General features: G+C 40.5%; 1 protein-coding gene across 1 annotated transcript; it reads right to left on the minus strand.

The window, feature by feature from the left end:
• Positions 1-8,914: 8,914 nt before the first annotated feature.
• Positions 8,915-12,534, minus strand: LOC124799043 (zinc finger protein 668). Its single transcript, XM_047262581.1, has 4 exons — positions 12,098-12,534; positions 11,668-12,031; positions 11,156-11,445; positions 8,915-10,506 (listed from the first exon to the last, which is right to left on the minus strand). Exons 1-4 carry the CDS (start codon positions 12,532-12,534, stop codon positions 9,045-9,047), a joined length of 2,553 nt encoding a protein of 850 aa, XP_047118537.1. The 3' UTR covers positions 8,915-9,044.
• Positions 12,535-19,770: the final 7,236 nt, after the last annotated feature.

A 19,770-nucleotide genomic window follows, 5' to 3' on the forward strand; every position in this document is an offset into this window, starting at 1 on the left:
GGAAACATATGAATTATTTTTAAAAGAAAGTTTACCACATATCAAAAGTTGTTTCATCTTTTTAAGGATTGAAGTTAAGTGAGTATTTTATCATCCAGTATAATCTCCAGTTCCTAGCAGACCCAGCCAAAACAGTGATCAAAGTGATTGGAGTTATGTTATTTCTACTATTAACTCAAATGCTTTTTGAAACATACTAGCGTAATCTATTTAATGATAATAATACTTTCTAAAGCTATGAAATATATAAAAACTGATTTATACAGAAAACTTACACAATTTCATGACATTAGTGATATATTGCCTTTAACATTGAAATTAATTTGAAGCATTTAACATTTTTTAAAAAAATTATTCAAAAAATAATCTTATAATTTTATGATTTGTTAATACAAATGGAAGACTGAAAACAAGTACTTCAAATTATCAATGATTGTCCAAAATGTCAAGATAAAATTACTGATATTCTTCAGGAACATACTGCAAGATGTTCTTCAGGTCACCATGTTTAGATTCAGTGACTGACAGCCTGTTGTACGCCCTTGTTTACAATAAATACACATTTTGCTTCCAACTACGTTGCAGGATGAATGTATGTTCCACTATTGTGTTGATGAATAGTGATGCAACTACTGCCCCTGGACGGCAAGATAAATACTTGAAATGCCTTAATGTTTATGTCTGGAATGATGCACACTTGTCTCTTGAAAGATGTTCGTTTTCCAGAGAATTTACTATCTTCTTATATGGAGGAAATCACCAATCCTTGAACTTAATTACATCTTCAATGCCTACCATAGTGACCATGAACATCCCAGAGAGTCTTGACTTTACTAATCTCACATGCTTCTTTTGGAAGATAAATTCGATCATGCTTTGACAAAAGCCTCTTCACAACACCGGAATCACAGCCATTGGGGAGAAAAGAATGCCCTCTCAGTTGAAAGAAGCACTGGATTTTATCAAAAGACTCTGTTTCTACAAGAGCCATTAAAAACCTTGCTATGGTGTAATTTCTGCTTTGACCCCCACAGATGTCACTAAAGATGTGCAGGTCCTTCACATCCTTTGGTATGCAATTATTCATGTAATTTAGAAGAAAAGAAGATTCTTCATTTGGTCCTTTGTTACCCTGGGTTTCATCATACAGGTAAAAATGACCTTGTCCTGATTTTACATTACGAATTTAAAAAACGTTGAGAGTTAATTGTCGAAGATGAAACAACTCCTGCACTGGAATATTAGGCAGTGAAATATTTTGCATGTAGTCAAATGTTATAACAGACAGACCATTCCTTTCTTTGCACAGATTCGTTGAAACTTGAATATTGTAAAATTTTTTAGCTTTTCTTTTGCAGATCATTAACTCTGCTTCAGAAACCTTCTTTGCCTTCTCATTAAGGGACAGGGACTTCAGTTTCTGTTCCAGAACTTTGCATATACAGCTGGTATCTATTGAAAGCTCCCAAAACTGAGTTGAAAATGTTCTTTGAAGTATTTAGCGTAGTATTAATATGTAATGTCTATGTCGTGGTGTTTGTCCTTAAACATCTGAAACTTGGTTTTCACATTTAATTTTGAACCAAGATAATTTTTGACCTTGAAGGAAAAATGAGTATTTCCTTGGAAAAGACTCAATATGTTGATAAATGAGCATCTTAATACTAATAGGCTTTGAATTTGTTGTGGCTTTTTTTCCTCTTAAATCAAATGCAGACTTACCAGCTGTCAACAATTCTCTTAGATGACGGAGTTTATTGTCACCCTTAAGACCATGGGAAGCTATAAATGCCTTCTGGCAGCCCTTCTTCCTTTCATAATTTAGTATGATAAATATGTAAAGTACTTAAATCTGTGACTACGCTTAATGGAGAGCATAGTTTTAGATGGACAAGATGTTTGTACATTCTTACTGATGATAAGACCTAAGTATATATCCTGTTTGTCTTTGCTTTTGAAATTGTTAAATCTATCTAACAAAGATGTCTGGTCAATTATATCAACATTAGCAAAACAAACTTCCTTAGAATTGCATTTCTCATCTGTTTTTTTTTCAGAATTGTTTTTCCTGCATAGTTGATGTACTCACTTCCTTGAACACATGCTCTTTTAGTTACGTTTCTCTTGCATTCAGCTTCATTCCTCACATCCTCTTGTTTTATGTTTCCTATTACCACAGAACTTTAAAATAAACTTGTATCAACCTGCACCTGGTTATCATATAAGATAAACAAGACCAAGAATGTACCATCTAAAAGATAACCAACTCTTAAACAATGGCAAATGTTATTATTAGAGTAAACAGATCAAACAGTGCTGTCAACGGACTCAACAGTGCTGCCACATTAAGATTAGAATCACGAGAACTCCAGAAGTTATGTTGTTTCTAAGGCTATCACAAACTTAACCAGACACAAAAAATGTACAAAGGTTTCACTTCTCTGAGACTGCAGATTCTTCAGGAACATACTGCAAGATCTTCTTCAGGTCAGCATGTTTAGTTTCAGTGACTGACAGCTGTCTGTTGTACGCCCTTGTTTACAATAAATACACATTTCGCTTCCAACTACCTTGCAGGATGAATGCATGTTCCACTATTGTGTTTATGAATAGTGATGCAACTACTGTCCCTGGACAACAAGATAAATACTTGAAATGTCTTAATGTTTATGTCTGGAATGATTTTGTGTGTGTGTGTGTGTGTGTGTGTGTGTGTATGTGTGTGTGTGTGTGTGTTTGTGTGTGTGGGGCCGAAAGCTATAACTGTGTGAATCTTTTTGTTGTCCCTATCGCGACTGAGCATCTCCGCTATATGGTGAGTAGCAGCTTTCCTTCTCTGGTATTGTTAGATAGAAATTATTTCATTTCTATAGGGAACACTGTGGCTACCCTGCCATGGACATAATTCATTTTTCATAAAATGTGAAGTTCTGTTTCTAAAATGACCTACTCAATTGTAGATACATACGACACAGAGCAAAAATGTATCTTCATGTTTTATGATACTGAACATTTTACTTAATTTAGTCTATTATACCTAAATATTCATAACCACCCTGTTATGATACACATTTGTGTCTCCACTGAATGGTAAATCTATATCTTTGTAGATTTTATATCAGTTTATTGCTCTGTACACATCTGAAATTTAAACTGGTTTGGAATCACCAATCCTTAAAATTTCATATATCATCTGTTAAAATAAAGTCAGTTTCACTCTTAGTTGCATTTTCTCCTCATTGAGTCCATTTTCTGTTTGTGTTGAAACGAAAAATATTGTGCTTCTGGGTAAATTCTTTACATGACTACAGTATTTTTTTTTCTTCCGTGGACAGAATTACCAACAGGAAAATTATTTTTTTTGTTTCATGCAGCTTTTCATTGAAATTCACCACAATAGTAATAATTTTAGTAGTATGTATTGTGATTTACAAGTTTTTGCAATGTCCCATAGAGGACTTTTACCTCCTCAACAGAATATAAAGTTGTTGATATACAGACTGTTTTCTATGGATTATAATTTGTTTGCTCTGAAAAAAGTCTTGACATTATTATAGTTAATGAAATTTTACTATAATGATAATGGACGACATTTCATCACTAGAGATAAAGAAACAGTAAATTTCAAGAGCGTCTCATACGCATATATTATAAATCACTAATTTTGACTCTTAATGATGATCTTCAAATCTACAAATGAAAAACAGATTAGGTAATTAGTTGACATTTGCCTACAAAGTGTGTGTCAGTTTAATTATATCCCTTTCTTTGTAATAAATAAAATGTACTTTTAATGTGTCTTCTAATTTTGACAGACTTTAAATTCATTTTTATGAATGAACAACTAGTTAAAAATGTCTGCACTCTTAACATGATGTAAATTGTTTATTAAAAAACCAGAAAACAGTACAAATTTTAATAAGTTTAATAAATTCTTCAACACTGGATGCTATCTATCACCTATCAATAGTACTTTAGTTACCTATCTTCATCACTTGGTCTGACAAGGATTTTATTATACATGTGGTATACCATTTCAAGGCATAATTTTTATTATCACATGCTGCAACTAAATGCAAGATATTCTACATTAACTCCATTACAGTGTGGCAGCCATCAAGCATGACATCAGGTCATGGCTGTTAGTGACAGAGAACTCTGATCAAATGACAGTATGTCATGTACATCTTTCATCCTCATGTGTTACCTCTCCTATGGCAATATCTTTCAGCAGGTCAATGGTCATCCACATATGGCACATACCTTTGGCCAGTGAGACCCCCAGACGTGTGGGGTACCAACGCAGATATCAACTCTGTCTCAGTGTCAGTAATCAGGATATCAAAGATCAGCAACAACAGTTGTGGACCAACTTGCTTCAGGGGAGAGACTGTGTGTGTGTGTGTGTGTGTGTGTGTGTGTGTGTGTGTGTGTGTGTGTGTGTGTGCACACGCACGCGTGTGCAGATGTGTTGTTGTAGGTCATACCACATTCATGTTCATCTGTATTCAGTTCTGGCTGATTAAAGATTTAATAAGTAGAAAATACGAAGAGATTTTATATGTACTATTAAGTTACCGATGTCGAAAATGATTAAATAATTGAAAGATAATTAACATAAAAAGCTTCTAAATAGGAATTTAAAGGTATATATTTTAGGAAATTTCCAAGGGTATATTCTTGTAAAAATAATGGCAGTTTTTCAGTAAAAAATTCTATAATTTCAGAAGGTCACTGAATCAAATTACAATTTTTACATGAAAATATTTGCACTATTTATCACTTTTATCATACTCTTCATAAGTACAAAATATTTTCTATAAGTTCCAGGCATAAATCTTAAAAATGCATAAAATACCACCACACTGTAAAATAAGAACACCAGTCAAGCAATAAAGAGTACCATTAAGTCATTATTTGCTGCACAAATTGTGACATGACAGAAAATTATTAGACAAAATATATGGAGGATTTGGCGTAATGAAATTACATTATCTAGAAACTGATAATAACAAAGTACATCACATGTATCATTGTAATTGCTAGGAAACAGACAAGTATTGTCTCTAACTGATGTAACTCATAATTTCAGTTTCCAAGTTTCTTTAATTTTATAAGTTTCATAGTACTGAATATAGTTTGCTGGCAATATTAAGTTCAGAATGAATTCCTCTATAGCTAGGATTATTATTAACATAGTTATGAGAGTTTGAAACTATTTTATTCATACTTTATCAATTTTTAGCACAATAAAACAAAGTGACACCATACTGCATTATGAAATCCATAATGTTTCCAAAGTAAGTTTGTGTAAATAATTAACAATATACCTTTCATAATAAAAATGGAACATAATGGTGTATTTAGAATATACTGAACTGTGTGGTTTGCTTCTATTACAGTATGATTTATGCACAACCTGCTTTGGATTTGTAAATCATTCCTGTGCACCTACTCTGCCTAACACAACTTAAAATCAGAAAATTAAACATACAAGTGCAAATCCCAATTTTCAGTTTTGATGACATTATTAACTATTCTACAGAGAAATTGCAGTTTGAATAGTAAAAAGAAGACACTATGAAAAATATGTCAAATTCTGATAAGATTTTGTAGTGATGATCAGTTTTTGCAAAGTGAATACTTTTCAAGTACATGACATATGATTTCTGACAGTTAATTATCAAGAGGCAATATTGTAGACAGGTTGGATACATGAATTACTATAAAAATTGTATAAAGTATAACATTTAAATTTTCTGTGATTCACCAAAGCAGAAAAACATCATGTATTCTTTGCAACTGCCCTTTGTCTCATTACTGTTACTATTTCCTCTTATTTTTCAGAAAATCTATATTTTAAAATTAAAAATTCCCTACAGAGATGAGTTCTTGAATTTACAGTGAAAAATTACTGGCCATTGTGATATATATAAATGAAATACTTTCTTGTGTCAGATATTGTACCATCACTTATATCAGATGCAAACAGCTCTGATTGTTATATAGGAAGAGTGTTACATTGAGAGGCTAAAAACACAAAAAATAACTGACAACAACCTATAGCAATTGTAAGATATAGGGCTTTTCTACCTTAGCACAGAGAGTAATCCTTTTGAATTTGTTCTGTTTTTAATGCATTACTGAAATTTTGTGCTCTCCTTAAGATGAAAATTTAAATTATTCCATTTTGCTGTAACTCATCATATCTATATAACATGTACTCAAACAAGAAGAGTTATTACTGACTATCTACTAGAAATAAACAAATGTGATATTTCATTTCCTTGACACGTAGAGGAAAATTGAAATGAAAGAACATTTTTCATATGCAAATAGTTTTACAAGAGAGGAAAAAATTATATTAATAGATATTGGTGCTGTTTAAAAACTAGTCGAATTTTTTTAAGCATTACAATAACTTTTCCTTTCCCAGGTGGTAATCACTTTCTCATCACGCACTATCACTAGAGTTTGTTGTTTGGCAATTACACTCTTTATAAATCCAGAAAGCAAAACATGATAAACCAAAGGTATTGTTTCTCTATTTCGGCGCTCCACTACCTAAAAATAGTTCAACAAAACGATTTTTGGTTACGTTACTTGCAGATGCACAATGAGCACATAGAAGTTGTGAGCAGTTTAAGTAAAAGATATCTCCATTTCTTTCTCTATCATGTTAGAAGCATAGGTTCTGAAATAGATGAGATTTTAAGAAATGGCTGCACATGTACTATCAAAAGTACAATTTTAATGAACAAATATGAAAGACAAGGTGATATGCAGATTATTTATTATTTAACATAAGTTTCCTGTTATTCTTCTTTGCACAATTTATCAGAATATTGAACTATGTGCAGTACTAATATCGACAACAAGCTAGCAGTGTATTAAGAAAAAACTGAACTCCAGTGACACATTTGCTATTAGTGAGCGTGTTAGTTTACATAATATACACACATTTGTTTGAGAATTACAAGTAGCATGTGATGAGGACATACTGTTTGGATTATACATATGTTGTTAGCAGTGAGGCATAGCAGAACTTGTTATGGCAGGTTTACAAGAAGTCCATCCATAATCACAACATTTACAGCAACTGCTACAGTAAACATAATTAAATTAGCTCTATATATCCCACTAACTGCATACTTTTGAGGGAGAATGATCAGTAGGTTCTAGTTGTTTCATTTGGTTTTAAGTATTTTTCCAGATACCATGTAAATAAGAAATACAAAAATAGGGTCTTCCGGAACTAAAACCCATTACGTTTTATAGCCCTCAAAATTATACCACACAAGGAAAACTCTTGAAATTTAATACAGATTAAACTACATAATGTTACAACAATTTCACTGGTAGCCAAAACTAGGAATGAATGTAGGTACTGTAAAATATTGTAACCATCAAGTAATGTATTCTTATAATTGCAGAAAACTATTTTTAATTTAGTTTTTCATCACCAGCTTTATTTGCAATATTGGCACAAACTGCTAGTGTTCTCTAAGTTTAACTTAGTTGCTGATGCTATTGTTTCTGTCCCTGTAATTTCTGATATCACTGACTTAAAAAATGATGAAAACATCAATGCCCTGATTTGGCCAAATCTGTGCAAAGTGAGTTTGCTAATGAATATTGCAATTACTGTTGCATAGTTATTAGTGATCTGGAGATAAATCAATATTGTAGCATTTATATAAATAATGTTGAGATTTTTAACAAATTTTAAATTATATCTCAAATTATGAATGGCATCATCTATTCACTTTCTTAATGGGTGACATTTCTAGATGTCTGCTAATGGCCATTAAATTTTACATGGCACTCCTGTATAATGTAATACCACTTTAACTGCAACTGAGTATAAGTTATTCAATTCATTCTAATGAAAACTACACTTTTCTAGTTTCTTCTAGTGATTATTAAACTAATTACTTATTGCTATTTAAGTATCTTCCAGTGAGAAACTGCTTTTGTTTCACTTATAACAGAAAATTAAAAACCAACAGAGTAACATAATGAAGCTGACACACAACATAATGAGACAAAGGAAGAGAAAAGATGCAAGGAGATGAAGAAATTAAACATATCAAAACATATGATTGTGCATTATCATATAGTTCACATTTTTGTGTACTTTATCAGACAGTGATATGTCTCTAATTACAAATTCATATTTGGACATTGAAACAGTGAAAGATAGTGTAGATGACGAGGAAAATTCGCCAGATTTGATTCTAGTGCTGAGTCATGTTGTTAGGAACTTAATATTGAACATAGGGCGTTATGAAAATGATTGCCATTTCTATTTTCTTACAAAGTACTGCATGGGTTAGGAATTTTTTACATAGCCTATGATAATAAATAAATTTATCACAATTCCTATATTTATCTAGGCAGTGTGAGGCAGTGTTTAGCTGATCACTTTCATTTTGACTCTATTATTGGTGCAATGTATTGTTTTAGCTTGATGCTTTCATACTTAAAGTGCGTTTGCTTGAAGTGTGCTTCGTTTACAGGTTTCACTATTAGCTGAGTTCAGAAAGTTTCACGAAGTTTAGTGACTACCAAAGCTGTGGTTCAAAACATTTCTATATTTCCAGAAGCTGTGTGAAAACTAAGCCTTGAACATTCCACTAAAAGATATTTCAGTGTGAAACTGTATTCATATCATTTACACTGCATAACTGTCATGCTCATCATTCTGAAACAATACACTTTGGAGAACTAAAATTAAGAAAAAACATATTTAACCAACAGTGAGAAATTTATGACAAAGTTACAATAAAATGGAGATGTTCAGTTATTAGTTGCAATTTTTTTACTAAATGTTCTCATTTAACTGTATTAAGGAGTAAAAATTTATTATATATACAGTCTTAATTAACTATAAAGTTAAAGGTATCATTGTATTTATCACAGTTACATTGCTGTGACACACTTCATTTCATTCACACATAACGAAAAATAGGACGTGGAAAACACGTTTATTGCACTTTAACCCTTGAGTGAAAAGATGTAACCTAGTAAGAGAAGTAATACGGTCACAATACCGAAGACGATGTTGCCATAATGGGTGGCGGCAGTGGAATATTTAAAATGGAGTTTTTTGTATAACTTTGGACACTGCGTAGGTTATCTCCATTGCAGAGTTCTTTCGTTGTCATTGGCACATTTTCACTCAGAGAATCAGGTACATTCATGCTAGGAAATGTGGGTTCCGCCAGAGGGCAAGAGGGAGTGTTTACAGTCATTCGCTCCTTTCCACCTTGACATCCACTTTCTGGTCCAGACTGCTGTGAAACGTCCTCCACCGGTTTCCCTTCCGGTCCGTCTCCGCGACTGGTGTTGCTTACTGCGGCGTGTTCCCTGCTGGAATGTATGATCACTTGGTAGCGGTGGCGGAAAGTTTCACTACAGTGCTCGCATTCAAACTTGCGAATGCTATGGCGCCACGAATTGTGCAGAGCCAGTGTGGCCGGCGTGTGGTAGGGGAACAGTGGCGCCTGTTGCGGACACCAGCTGCACCTTATCCTCTTGCGGGAGAGGAGTCCGCTCATATACTTCTCTCGGAGTTGACACAAGGTGCGACTGGCGCCGAGAGTTCTCCACTTGGCAGACCGCGGCTTCGGAGACGCCGAGTGTTTCAGGACGCGAATTTCCGACGCGTCTTCTCCTCTCGCTACAACTCGTCTGGGCTGCCTCTGCTTCCGAGAACGTTTCGTGCCAGCTGTAGCTTGATCAGTTTTTGGAAACGAACAGTCGAGGGAAGTTCCAGTTTTCAGGTCTACACAGCCAGATCCACAGCAGGCAGTGGCAGAGAGTGGTGGGCAGTGGCGAAACTTTTGGCAAACACTGTCACAGAGATCGCAGAGGGTTTCAGGTAAGTGGTGAAGCGGCCTGTGCCGCTGTAGGGATTCGACAGAGTCCAGAGGGTGTTGGCAGTGGGGGCAGCAAAGGGGAGTATTGCCGACGGAAGGGTAGTGCATTTTGGAGTGGTCCCTGAGTGCTGACTCCCCGAGCGGGGTGACGAAGGCACAGTCGCGCTCCTTGCAGGCGAGCAGGCGTCCGTTGTGTATCCGCATGTGCTCCAGCATCAGTGCCTGTGACGCAAGGCTGCACTCGCAGACGCTACAGCGGTAGGGCAGCGGTTTGGTGCACGGCTTCTTCGCGGTGGCAGTGGCTGCCTCGGGCGCGCCGCTCTTGGCCGTGTGGTGGACGAGCTGGTGCGTCTGCAGAGAGTTGACGTCGGCGAACTCGCAGCCGCACTGCCGGCAGCCGACGGGCGGCGGAGGCCGCTGGGCAGAGCAGCTTACCGGCTCCTCCTCCTCGTCCTGGTCGGAGGTGTCGGACGCTTCCATGTAGTGGAAGAGGCGCGCCGCACCGAAGTGCTGCTGTTTGGGTGCGGACCGCGGCGCGCTGAAGGCGTGGAGCGGCAGACCCAGCTCATACTGCTGCTCGCGCTTTAGCAGGCCAAAGTGGTTGCTCGGGGCAGCGCCCTGGTGCCTGCAACACGCAGGGGGTCTCCGTCAGCCAACAGATGAAACGCCCTCCTCAGTGCACTCCCTCTTCTTCACTCTAGCAACCACACAGTTCCTCTACTAACATCCTTTCTTATAAACACTACTGATCATTTCTTTTCCTGAGATATCAAACATTTTGAGCATTCACCATCAGACTTTTCGTTTCTCAGCCTTTTTAGTTCTCTTTTTTTATACAAGTCCACAATTAATATTGGTCTCAAAGCTACTTGACACTATAGCAAAAGAGCAAGAAATATAACGAGACTTATAAGTGTAAAGTTCCTTAGTGAAGAGGTGTAATGTGTGAATCCTCACAAGTCAGTCTTTTCAGAATAGCAGCACAAAAAATCGTTACAGCAAAGTGGATATTCAATGTTCATTTTTTTTGTTTTCCTTACCCGGAAGCACTCGCTATCGAATGTGGATGGCTTGGGGATAATGTGTCGGAAGTAAAACCGTTCCCATGTTCCCACGGACTGCAAAAATACCGAGAAAGGAGGGAGAGTTAGGGCGGCAGCGATAACTGAAAGGAGCGAGAGAGAATTTGAAACGGCAGAGAAGAGAGAGAGACAGAGAGAGTGAGAGGTAAGCAGGTAGAGACGGCCTCGGAGCGAGGCCCGGGCCGTACTTACTGGTGGTGCTCCTGCCTGTGGATGGCCAGCTGCGCCTGGTCGTCGGCGAGGAAGGAGCACTTGCCGCAGGCGCGCTTGTTGTGCACCTTGAGCACGTGCGTCGCCAGCCGCTCGGCGCGCGCCGCCTTGTAGTCGCACAGCGCGCACACGAACGGCTTCAGGTGCGTGTTGAGGTGTCGCTTCAGGCACCAGTTGTCGACGCCGGACCACGAGCAGTAGCAGCACGAATAGCGCTTGTCGGCCTTTTTCTTGTTCTTGCTAGCGTGCGACTTGGCGGCGCAGCCCGTGCGCTTGCCGCCGCAGTCGGGTGGAGGCGGGGGATACGTCGGCGGCCGCAGCACCGGCGGGGGGAAGCCGGCGGGCACGTCGAGCGCGTGCAGCGGCGGGTGGGCGGCGGTGGGCGGCGGCGGCGGAGGCGGCACCGACAGCGGCCGCGCGCCCGGCCGGTCGGCGGCGAAGTAGTGGTGCGGCAGGCCCGGCGTCGCCCCCGGCGTGGGCACGGCCGGAGCGGCGGGGCCCGGCGACGGCGCCGGCGGGCTCTTGTCCGGCTGGCGGCGCACGCGGTTCAGGTCGTACGGGTAGTCGCGGTGCATGCGCAGAAAGTGCTTCTTCACGTGGTCCGCGCGGTTGAACTGCTTCTGGCACACGTAGCACTGAAACGGCTTCTCCTCGCGGTGGATGTTCTCGTGGCGCGTGAAAAGGTCGCGCCGGTCCGTCGAATACGGGCAGTAGCCGCAGCAGTACCGCTTGACGCCGCCCGAGTCCTGTTGCTGTTGCTGATGGGATGCCGACGGCGGAGGCGGTGGCGGCGGTGGTGGTGGCAGTGACGGTGCGGGAGGGTGGTGCGACGGAGGGGGCGGGGGTGGAGGGTGTCCGCTGGGCGGCGGCGGAGGACACGCCTGCGGCACCAACAGCGGGGGCGGCGGCGGCGGCCGTACCAGCCCCGCGACGGCCGCAGCGGCGGCCGCCTCGGCGCGCGCCTTGAGCCGGTGCAGGAACTTGGACACCTCCTCGAGCACCGGGTTGTTGGCGAAGAGTGCGGCGTCGGCGTCGGCGGGCGCCACGGCGTGCTGGCGCGTCAGGTGCGTGCGCACGCAGCGTGCCCACGCGCTCGAGTACGGACACTGCGGGCAGTGGAAGACGCGCAGGTTGGCGTGCGAGCCGAGCCAGTGCTCGGCGACGCGCGCCAGGAAGCCGACGCAGCCGCAGTCGGCGCAGCGGAACAGCTTCTGCGCCGGGTTGTAGGTGGCGACGCGCGAGCCACCCGCCCACGCCGGCGGCGGCTCGTCGCTGGGCAGCCAGCGGTCGGCCGGCCCCTGCAGCGCCTGGTGCTGCTGGTGGTGGTGGCTGTGATGCTGCTGCTGGTGCTGCTGGTGCATCAGCGCGGCGAGCCCAAAGGCGGCGAGGGCGCTGCCGTGGCCGTGGTGCGCCTCCTGCTCCTCGTAGTCGGCCACGATGCTGCGCAGCACGGCGCCCACGCCCACGCTCTCGCCCCCTCCAGCGCCGACCCCGCCGCTGCCGCTGCCGCCCCCGCCTCCGCCTCCGCCGCTCCCGTTGCCGCCCGTCTCCACGTCCGCCTCCTCGCCGTACAGCTTGCGGGTTATCTCCTGCACAAACACACAGCAGTGCTCAGTCTCTACCGCCGCGCTCCGTAGCCACACGGACAAGTTTGCCTCGCACGGCACCGTAAGGAGGGAAGCGAAGGCAGGGTAGTCGAAGTTCAGCGTACTGCGACATCACTCCTACTACAGACAAACGGATGAGTGATCGATCGACTAGACCGCGGCTGCGAACTGTACCTGTCAGGGTAGCCAGTAGCCACACACGCTCTTTCGGCAGTTCGAATATTTGGTGATTATTTACGTAATAGGCATAGTATCAACCTTCCCCCTAGTCAACCACAATTTTTGGTTCATTTCCCGTCTAGTGCAGGCTAAGACAAGGAGTGTTGTGTCAGCTGGGGAATAATGTTTAACGCAAGCAGCCACGGGTACTTTAACAGACAAAGGAAACGTATACAAATTTATTATTATTATTATTATTATTATTATTATTATTTCTTTCTTTATTCGAGTAACCCTTTTGGGGGCTACGACAAATCAACTTTTATTCTGCTTGTCTTTAATTTTCGTTGGTCCCCGACTTCCTTCGTCCTTCGAGAGTGTCGTTCTTTTTCTTCCTGGGTCTACTTTCTTCCTTCTGCAAGTCTCTTCCTTTCCCGAAATGTTGCCTTTTGTGTTACTTCCATAAAAAGTATTTTGTTATCTATTAGGTCCATTCTAATTCCCGTGTTTTTCACATCTTTGTCAATGTCGGTGAACCATGTGGGTTTGGATTTGTAGCTGTTTAGTAAGCTTAAGATCTGCTTGCTTAGTCTTCTTACCCATTCGGTATGTCTGGCCATAAATGTAGTCTTTTCCTAATTACATCAGTTAGGTTTGCCATTTTCAACTGGAGCTCTCTGTTTGATTTTAACTTGCATTCAGTTACTATTAGTTCTAGGTCGCAGTATCTTCCTTAGAATTCCTCTTTCAACTCTTTCCAGTTTGTCAAGATCCATAAATCTCGCTAACTGTTATTATTATTATTATTATTATTATTATTATTCGACTTGTGGGTTATTTGGTGGTCTATGCAAGAATGGTCTAATGTCTGTATTTGTGTCTTTGTATTCTATATGTGTCAGCTGAAATTTTTCTTCCATATCTAAAATGTGTCACTTCCTGTTCTATTTGTGCTTGTTCTGGTGGCCGTCTTAAGATTTCGTTTTCCTCTGATTGTTTAATTGATGCGTGTTGTTCTTTGTTTGTTTGCTCTGGGATGTTTGAGTCCATTACTGTATTTTCTTCTTCTGGTTGCACATTATTTTGTTCCAGTGTTTGTTGTACTTGTTGTTTGATGTTTTCTAATTCTGACTGGGGTATCCTGTTATTTTTGATTATTACACGGATCTGATCAGCTAGTCGTTGTTCTGTTAAAAATTTTAATTCTGGGTATCTGGTAATAAATGTTGTGTATACTTGTGATCTGTATCCAGTTGTGTTGGTTCCTAAGTTTGTTGCTTGATAATAACAGAACATGAGGTGTCGGTTAACTTCATCTGACGATCTCATCCTCTGTCTTTGTTTTCCTTCTAGAGTTGTTGCAGGAACCATATTCTGCAAAACACCTCTATTTGGATTTAAATCATTTTCCGTGTGGCTAGCAGTGTCGTTACGATTGTGGACGGGCATAGGGTTCAAGCGTCGTCCCCGACCATGACCGCCTTGTCTGAGGCTTCATTAGTTCTGTCCTGAACCAACTAAACACACTAAAAGGGGGGTTAGCGCTATTAGTGGTTTGTGCTTTCTCGTCGCCTTTTACGACTGGCAGTACATACCGGAGGCCTATTCTTTTCCCGGGCCTCCACGGGGATTATTATTATTATTATTATTATTATTATTTCTTTCTTGTCTCAGACGTTATGTCTGGTTAAAAATGGAAGGTGACGCGGACCTTGATCAAGCGTGACTTCCTTTTAACTGTACGGTATATGTTACATTGCATTTAGGAACTTTCTGGTAATTGAACAAGTGTCAATAAGCACAGATTTCTGTAGTTGTAGATATAAGTTTGGATGTAGCTGTATTGCATTATTATTATTATTATTATTATTATTATTATTATTGTAGGATTAATTAATGCGAAGATCAGTCAATAACTTTTTGCTGTATTTTCGTTACCTTCTGCCAAGCCTGTATTCAGACCATATTCTCCTCACATACTCCACGATGCTCCCACATTTCGGTACTATAGCCTTTCATAGATTGCCGTGACCCGTCGTTTTCGCGTCTTCCAGGTGGTTTCCATTAAAAAATTCTGTTAGACTACCGATTATCTCGCATTCTCAACGAATGCGCACAACACTTCAATGATTTTATTTCAATCTCATCACTGTTTCACTTGCCCTTATTCCAGCTCTAAGGTCATCACTAGCTTTTTTCTCGATTCTTGACATTCTGGCAGTCCTTCGTAAATTATCCATTTCAACAGCTAACTGCCTTCTTTCGAGGTCACCTTTTAAAATACATAGTTCTGATCCAAAGCGCACGACCGATTCAAACATTAGCGCACCTACTCTTTTCTTATTGTTGTTAGAAATATTCTTGTCCTACCATAGAGAATTCACATACCACATTACTTTCAACTTTGTTGTAGTCTCTATTAATCAATCCACTTTCGTCAGTATATGCCCATAGACATTGAAATTTTTCTACAGAAAACTGAGGCGGGAAAATGGCAGAAAAATGGAGAAATAATTAGGCTAATCAGCAGATCACGCACCACAGAAGTCACGACAACGTCGGACTGTGAACAGATCCAGTGTGCACGAAATTCATCACATCGCTTCAGTAACATAGAAAATTTAGAACAATACAGAAGCAGTTCGGTTCCGGTAAACAGGTTGCGTAATACAATATTTTAGTTGGAAAGGGGTCCACGGCCGTGACAAATAGTGTAAGTTTAATGCGGTGGTTGTTGTTTGTAGAATTAAACCATAGTTATATTTTATATTGTTTACTACTAATAAGAGAAACACCCCATCGCACCGCTCTCCCCCCTCCCCGCCCCCTCTGCCACGCCTTCAGATTTAGTGGTAAGATGATCCAGTAGATAGCCCATCAAAAACTGAACACAGATCAAGCATGAAAAAATGATAAAGATGTACTAAACAGTGAAAAAACGCAAAATAGAAACAATGAACGGTCCAACAACGAGAAGTGCAATAACGAGCAACCAGAAACAGCAGTAGCGTCCTGGGTCATGGTGTTGGACTACCAAGTGGGCGAGCTGTGTTCAAATCTCCCTTGCGCCGATTTTTGTTTTCCACAACATTATGAGCAGTCCGTCCGGTCATTGAAATGTTTGACCTCTTTCTGTAGTCTTGGCAGTTATCATACTATACGCTAGTTAAAGATGTCAGTCACGCGGTAAGAATACGTTGCCCTCACAACTGAATGTGATGAATAATGAGAGCAGGCTAGATACCACACAGACGCTTCACAGAAATGAAAACAACAAATAAACGGGTGGGAAATATGTTACAACAAAAGGAATTCAAGAGCTAAGACTTCCAAAACGGCACGCAACTTCAAAAACGTTACAAACATATGGTCTGACAGAGCACAGATTGTGAGATTGTGAAACTGTTGCGTTAATTTGTTGCAACTTTTGTTACAAACTATTATGTTTTCATCGTTTCCTTGGGAGTTATCACACTCATATGAACACCTAAATCGAGCAAGGAGGCATATCTCTCTCACTCACTCACCAGGCGTACAAATTAGGTACGTCGATAAGGGATGCCCATCACACGAGACATGTGCTGTCACCAATGCCGTGTATGACACACCAGACACGTTTTCAGGTGCTGGATTCGGTTGAATTGTCGCCTTGTCATCAAACGTTCGCGGTTCCCATTAGAAAGGCACTTCCTTTCAGCTGCTAATAGAGTAGTTTTTGCCGTGTGGGATTAGCCGAGCGGTCTCAGGCGCTGCAGTCATGGACAGTGCAGCTGGTCCCGGCGGAGGTTCGAGTCCTCCCTCGGGCATGTGTGTGTGTGTGTGTGTGTGTGTGTGTGTGTGTGTGTGTGTGTGTGTGTGCCCTTAGGATAATTTAGGTTAAATAGTGTGTAAGCTTAGGGACTGAAGACCTTAGCAGTTAAGTCCCATAAGATTTCACACACATTTGAACAATATATTTGTGCAGAATCAACTGTCATTATAGGTCCCTACCTTACACCTTGCTGTTGCAAACTGACGTTACGCCACGATACATACACAAATTTGAATAAAGCGAACAACACAAAAAAAAAAAAAATTGGCGCGAGAGTGTTCCAACACCGTGACCACCTAATCACGACGCCATTTCTCTCCTCGGCTGATCTGTACTGCATTTCTATTTTGCTTTTCTTTTCACAATCCAGTATACCTTCTTCCTGTTTTCATGCTTGATCTGTATTCAGTTTCTGTCCTCTGTGCTCTCCTATCACTAAATCTGAAGGGGTTGCGATGGGGAGGTTCCCTTGTAACTAGGTTCAGCTGCCTGTGTCTGAACCATAACTATGCTAAGATAAATGTGCTTAGGGTCTCCAAATGAACCCACCACAAGGGGGAGTAGATTACAATAGCACACACACGCAAGCGTTGGCCTAGAATGAGACAGGAAATAGGTTACCGCCATTATTATTATTTCTTTCTTTCTTTCTTTCTTCCTTTTCTCAGACGTTATGTCTGGTCAGAAATGGAAAGTGACGCGGACCTTGATGAATCGTGACTTTCTTTTAACTGTACGGTATATGTTATATTGCATTTAGGAACTTTCGGGTGATTGAACATGTATCAATAATTACGGATTTATGTAGTTGTATATATAAGTTTGGATGTAGCTGTGTCGCATTGATGTACTGGTGGATATTGTGTGGTATGACTCCTGTAGTTGATAGTATAATTGGTATAATGTCAACTTTATCCTTATGCCACATGTCCTTGACTTCCTCAGCCGGTTGGATGTATTTTTCAATTTTTTCTCCTGTTTTCTTTTGTATATTTATTGTATTGGGTATGGATATTTCGATTAGTTGTGTTAATTTCTTCTTTTTATTGGTGAGTATGATGTCAGGTTTGTTAGGCGGTGTTATCTGTTATAATGGTTCTGTTCGAGTATAATTTGTATTCATCATTCTCCAGTACATTTTGTGGTACATACTTGTATGTGGGAACGTGTTGTTTTATAAGTTTGTATTGTAAGGCAAGCTGTTGATGTATTATTTTTGCTACATTGTCATGTCTTCTGGGGTATTCTGCATTTGCTAGTATTGTACATCCGCTTGTGATGTGATCTACTGTTTCTGTTTGTTGTTTGCAAAGTCTGCATTTATCTGTTGTGGTATTGGGATCTTTAATAATATGCTTGCTGTAATATCTGGTGTTTATTGTTTGATCCTGTATTGCAATCATGAATCCTTCCATCTCACTGTATATATTGCCTTTTCTTAGCCATGTGTTGGATGCGTCTTGATCGATGTGTGGCTGTGTTAGATGATACGGGTGCTTGCCGTGTAGTGTTTCCTTTTTTCCAAATTACTATCTTCGTATCTGTTGATGTTATGTGATCTAAAGGGTTGTAGAAGTGGTTATGAAATTGCAGTGGTGTAGCCGATGTATTTATATGAGTGATTGTTTTGTGTATTTTGCTAGTTTCTGCTCGTTTTAGAAAGAATTTTCTTAAATTGTCTACCTGTCCATAATGTAGGTTTTTTATGACGATAAATCCCCTTCCTCCTTCCTTTCTGCTTAATGTGAATCTTTCTGTTGCTGAATGTATGTGATGTATTCTATATTTGTGGCATTGTGATCGTGTGAGTGTATTGAGTGTTTCTAGATCTGTGTTACTCCATTTCACTACTCCAAATGAGTAGGTCAATATTGGTATAGCATAAGTATTTATAGCTTTTGTCTTGTTTCTTGCTGTCAATTCTGTTTTCAGTATTTTTGTTAGTCTTTGTCTATATTTTTCTTTCAGTTCTTCTTTAATATCTGTATTATCTATTCCTATTTTTTGTCTGTATCCTAGATATTTATAGGCATCTGCTTTTTCCATCGCTTCTATGCAGTCGCTGTGGTTATCCAATATGTAATCTTCTTGTTTAGTTTGTTTTCCCTTGACTATGCTATTTTTCTTACATTTGTCTGTTCCAAAAGCCATATTTATATCATTGCTGAATACTTATTATTATTATTATTATTATTAATATTATTATTATTTTAAGGAACCATCCAGATATTTGGCTGAATAGATTTAGAGCACACTCACTGCAACGTTCCGACTGGTGTGGAGATACAATACTCCTGGCAAAAATGGATGGGGGTTTCGGATTTACTAACCCATGCAAGGCGGGGTCATTAGACACAGAGCACAAACTTAGTGTGGGGAAGAAAGAGGTCCGCGCCCTTTCAAAGAAACCATTCCGGCAGTTGTCTTAAACCATTTATGGAAAATATGCCAAACACAAGTTTGGTTTCCTGAATGAATTTTCACTCTGCAGCGGGATGTGCGCTGATATGAAAATTCCTATCAGCTTAAAACTATGTTCCGGACCGGGACTCGAGTGCCCTATCTTTAAGGAGTGCTAGACACGAAAGGTTCGCAGGAGAGCTTCTGTGGAGTTTGGAAAGTACGAAAACAGGCACTATCTGAAATGAAATTGTGAGGGCGGGTTGTGTGTGGTGCCTGGATAGCTCAGTCGGAGGAGCACTTGCCCGCGAAAGATTTCAGTCCCGTTCCGACACACGGTTCTAATCTGCCATCAAGTTTCAAATCTGGTATACCAGGCGGTGATCCCGAGTACTCAACAGGCAGTGCCAAACCGTGCAAGCAGGGTTGTGCACACCCTGTCCAAGGGGTGGAGCAGTTAGTGGACTTACAGCCAACTAGTAGGCAGAACTGGGGCAATATCTTTAAAGCGATCGCAGGGGCGAACATACTTGCTACAGGGAGATCTGCCAATATACAAACGAATTATAGTCCTAATAGGCTCCTTCGGTTTACGCAAAGAAAAAAGGTAGCTCCGAACA

The sequence above is a fragment of the Schistocerca piceifrons genome, chromosome 5, assembly GCF_021461385.2.
Source record: "Schistocerca piceifrons isolate TAMUIC-IGC-003096 chromosome 5, iqSchPice1.1, whole genome shotgun sequence".
Lineage (NCBI taxonomy): Eukaryota > Metazoa > Arthropoda > Insecta > Orthoptera > Acrididae > Schistocerca > Schistocerca piceifrons.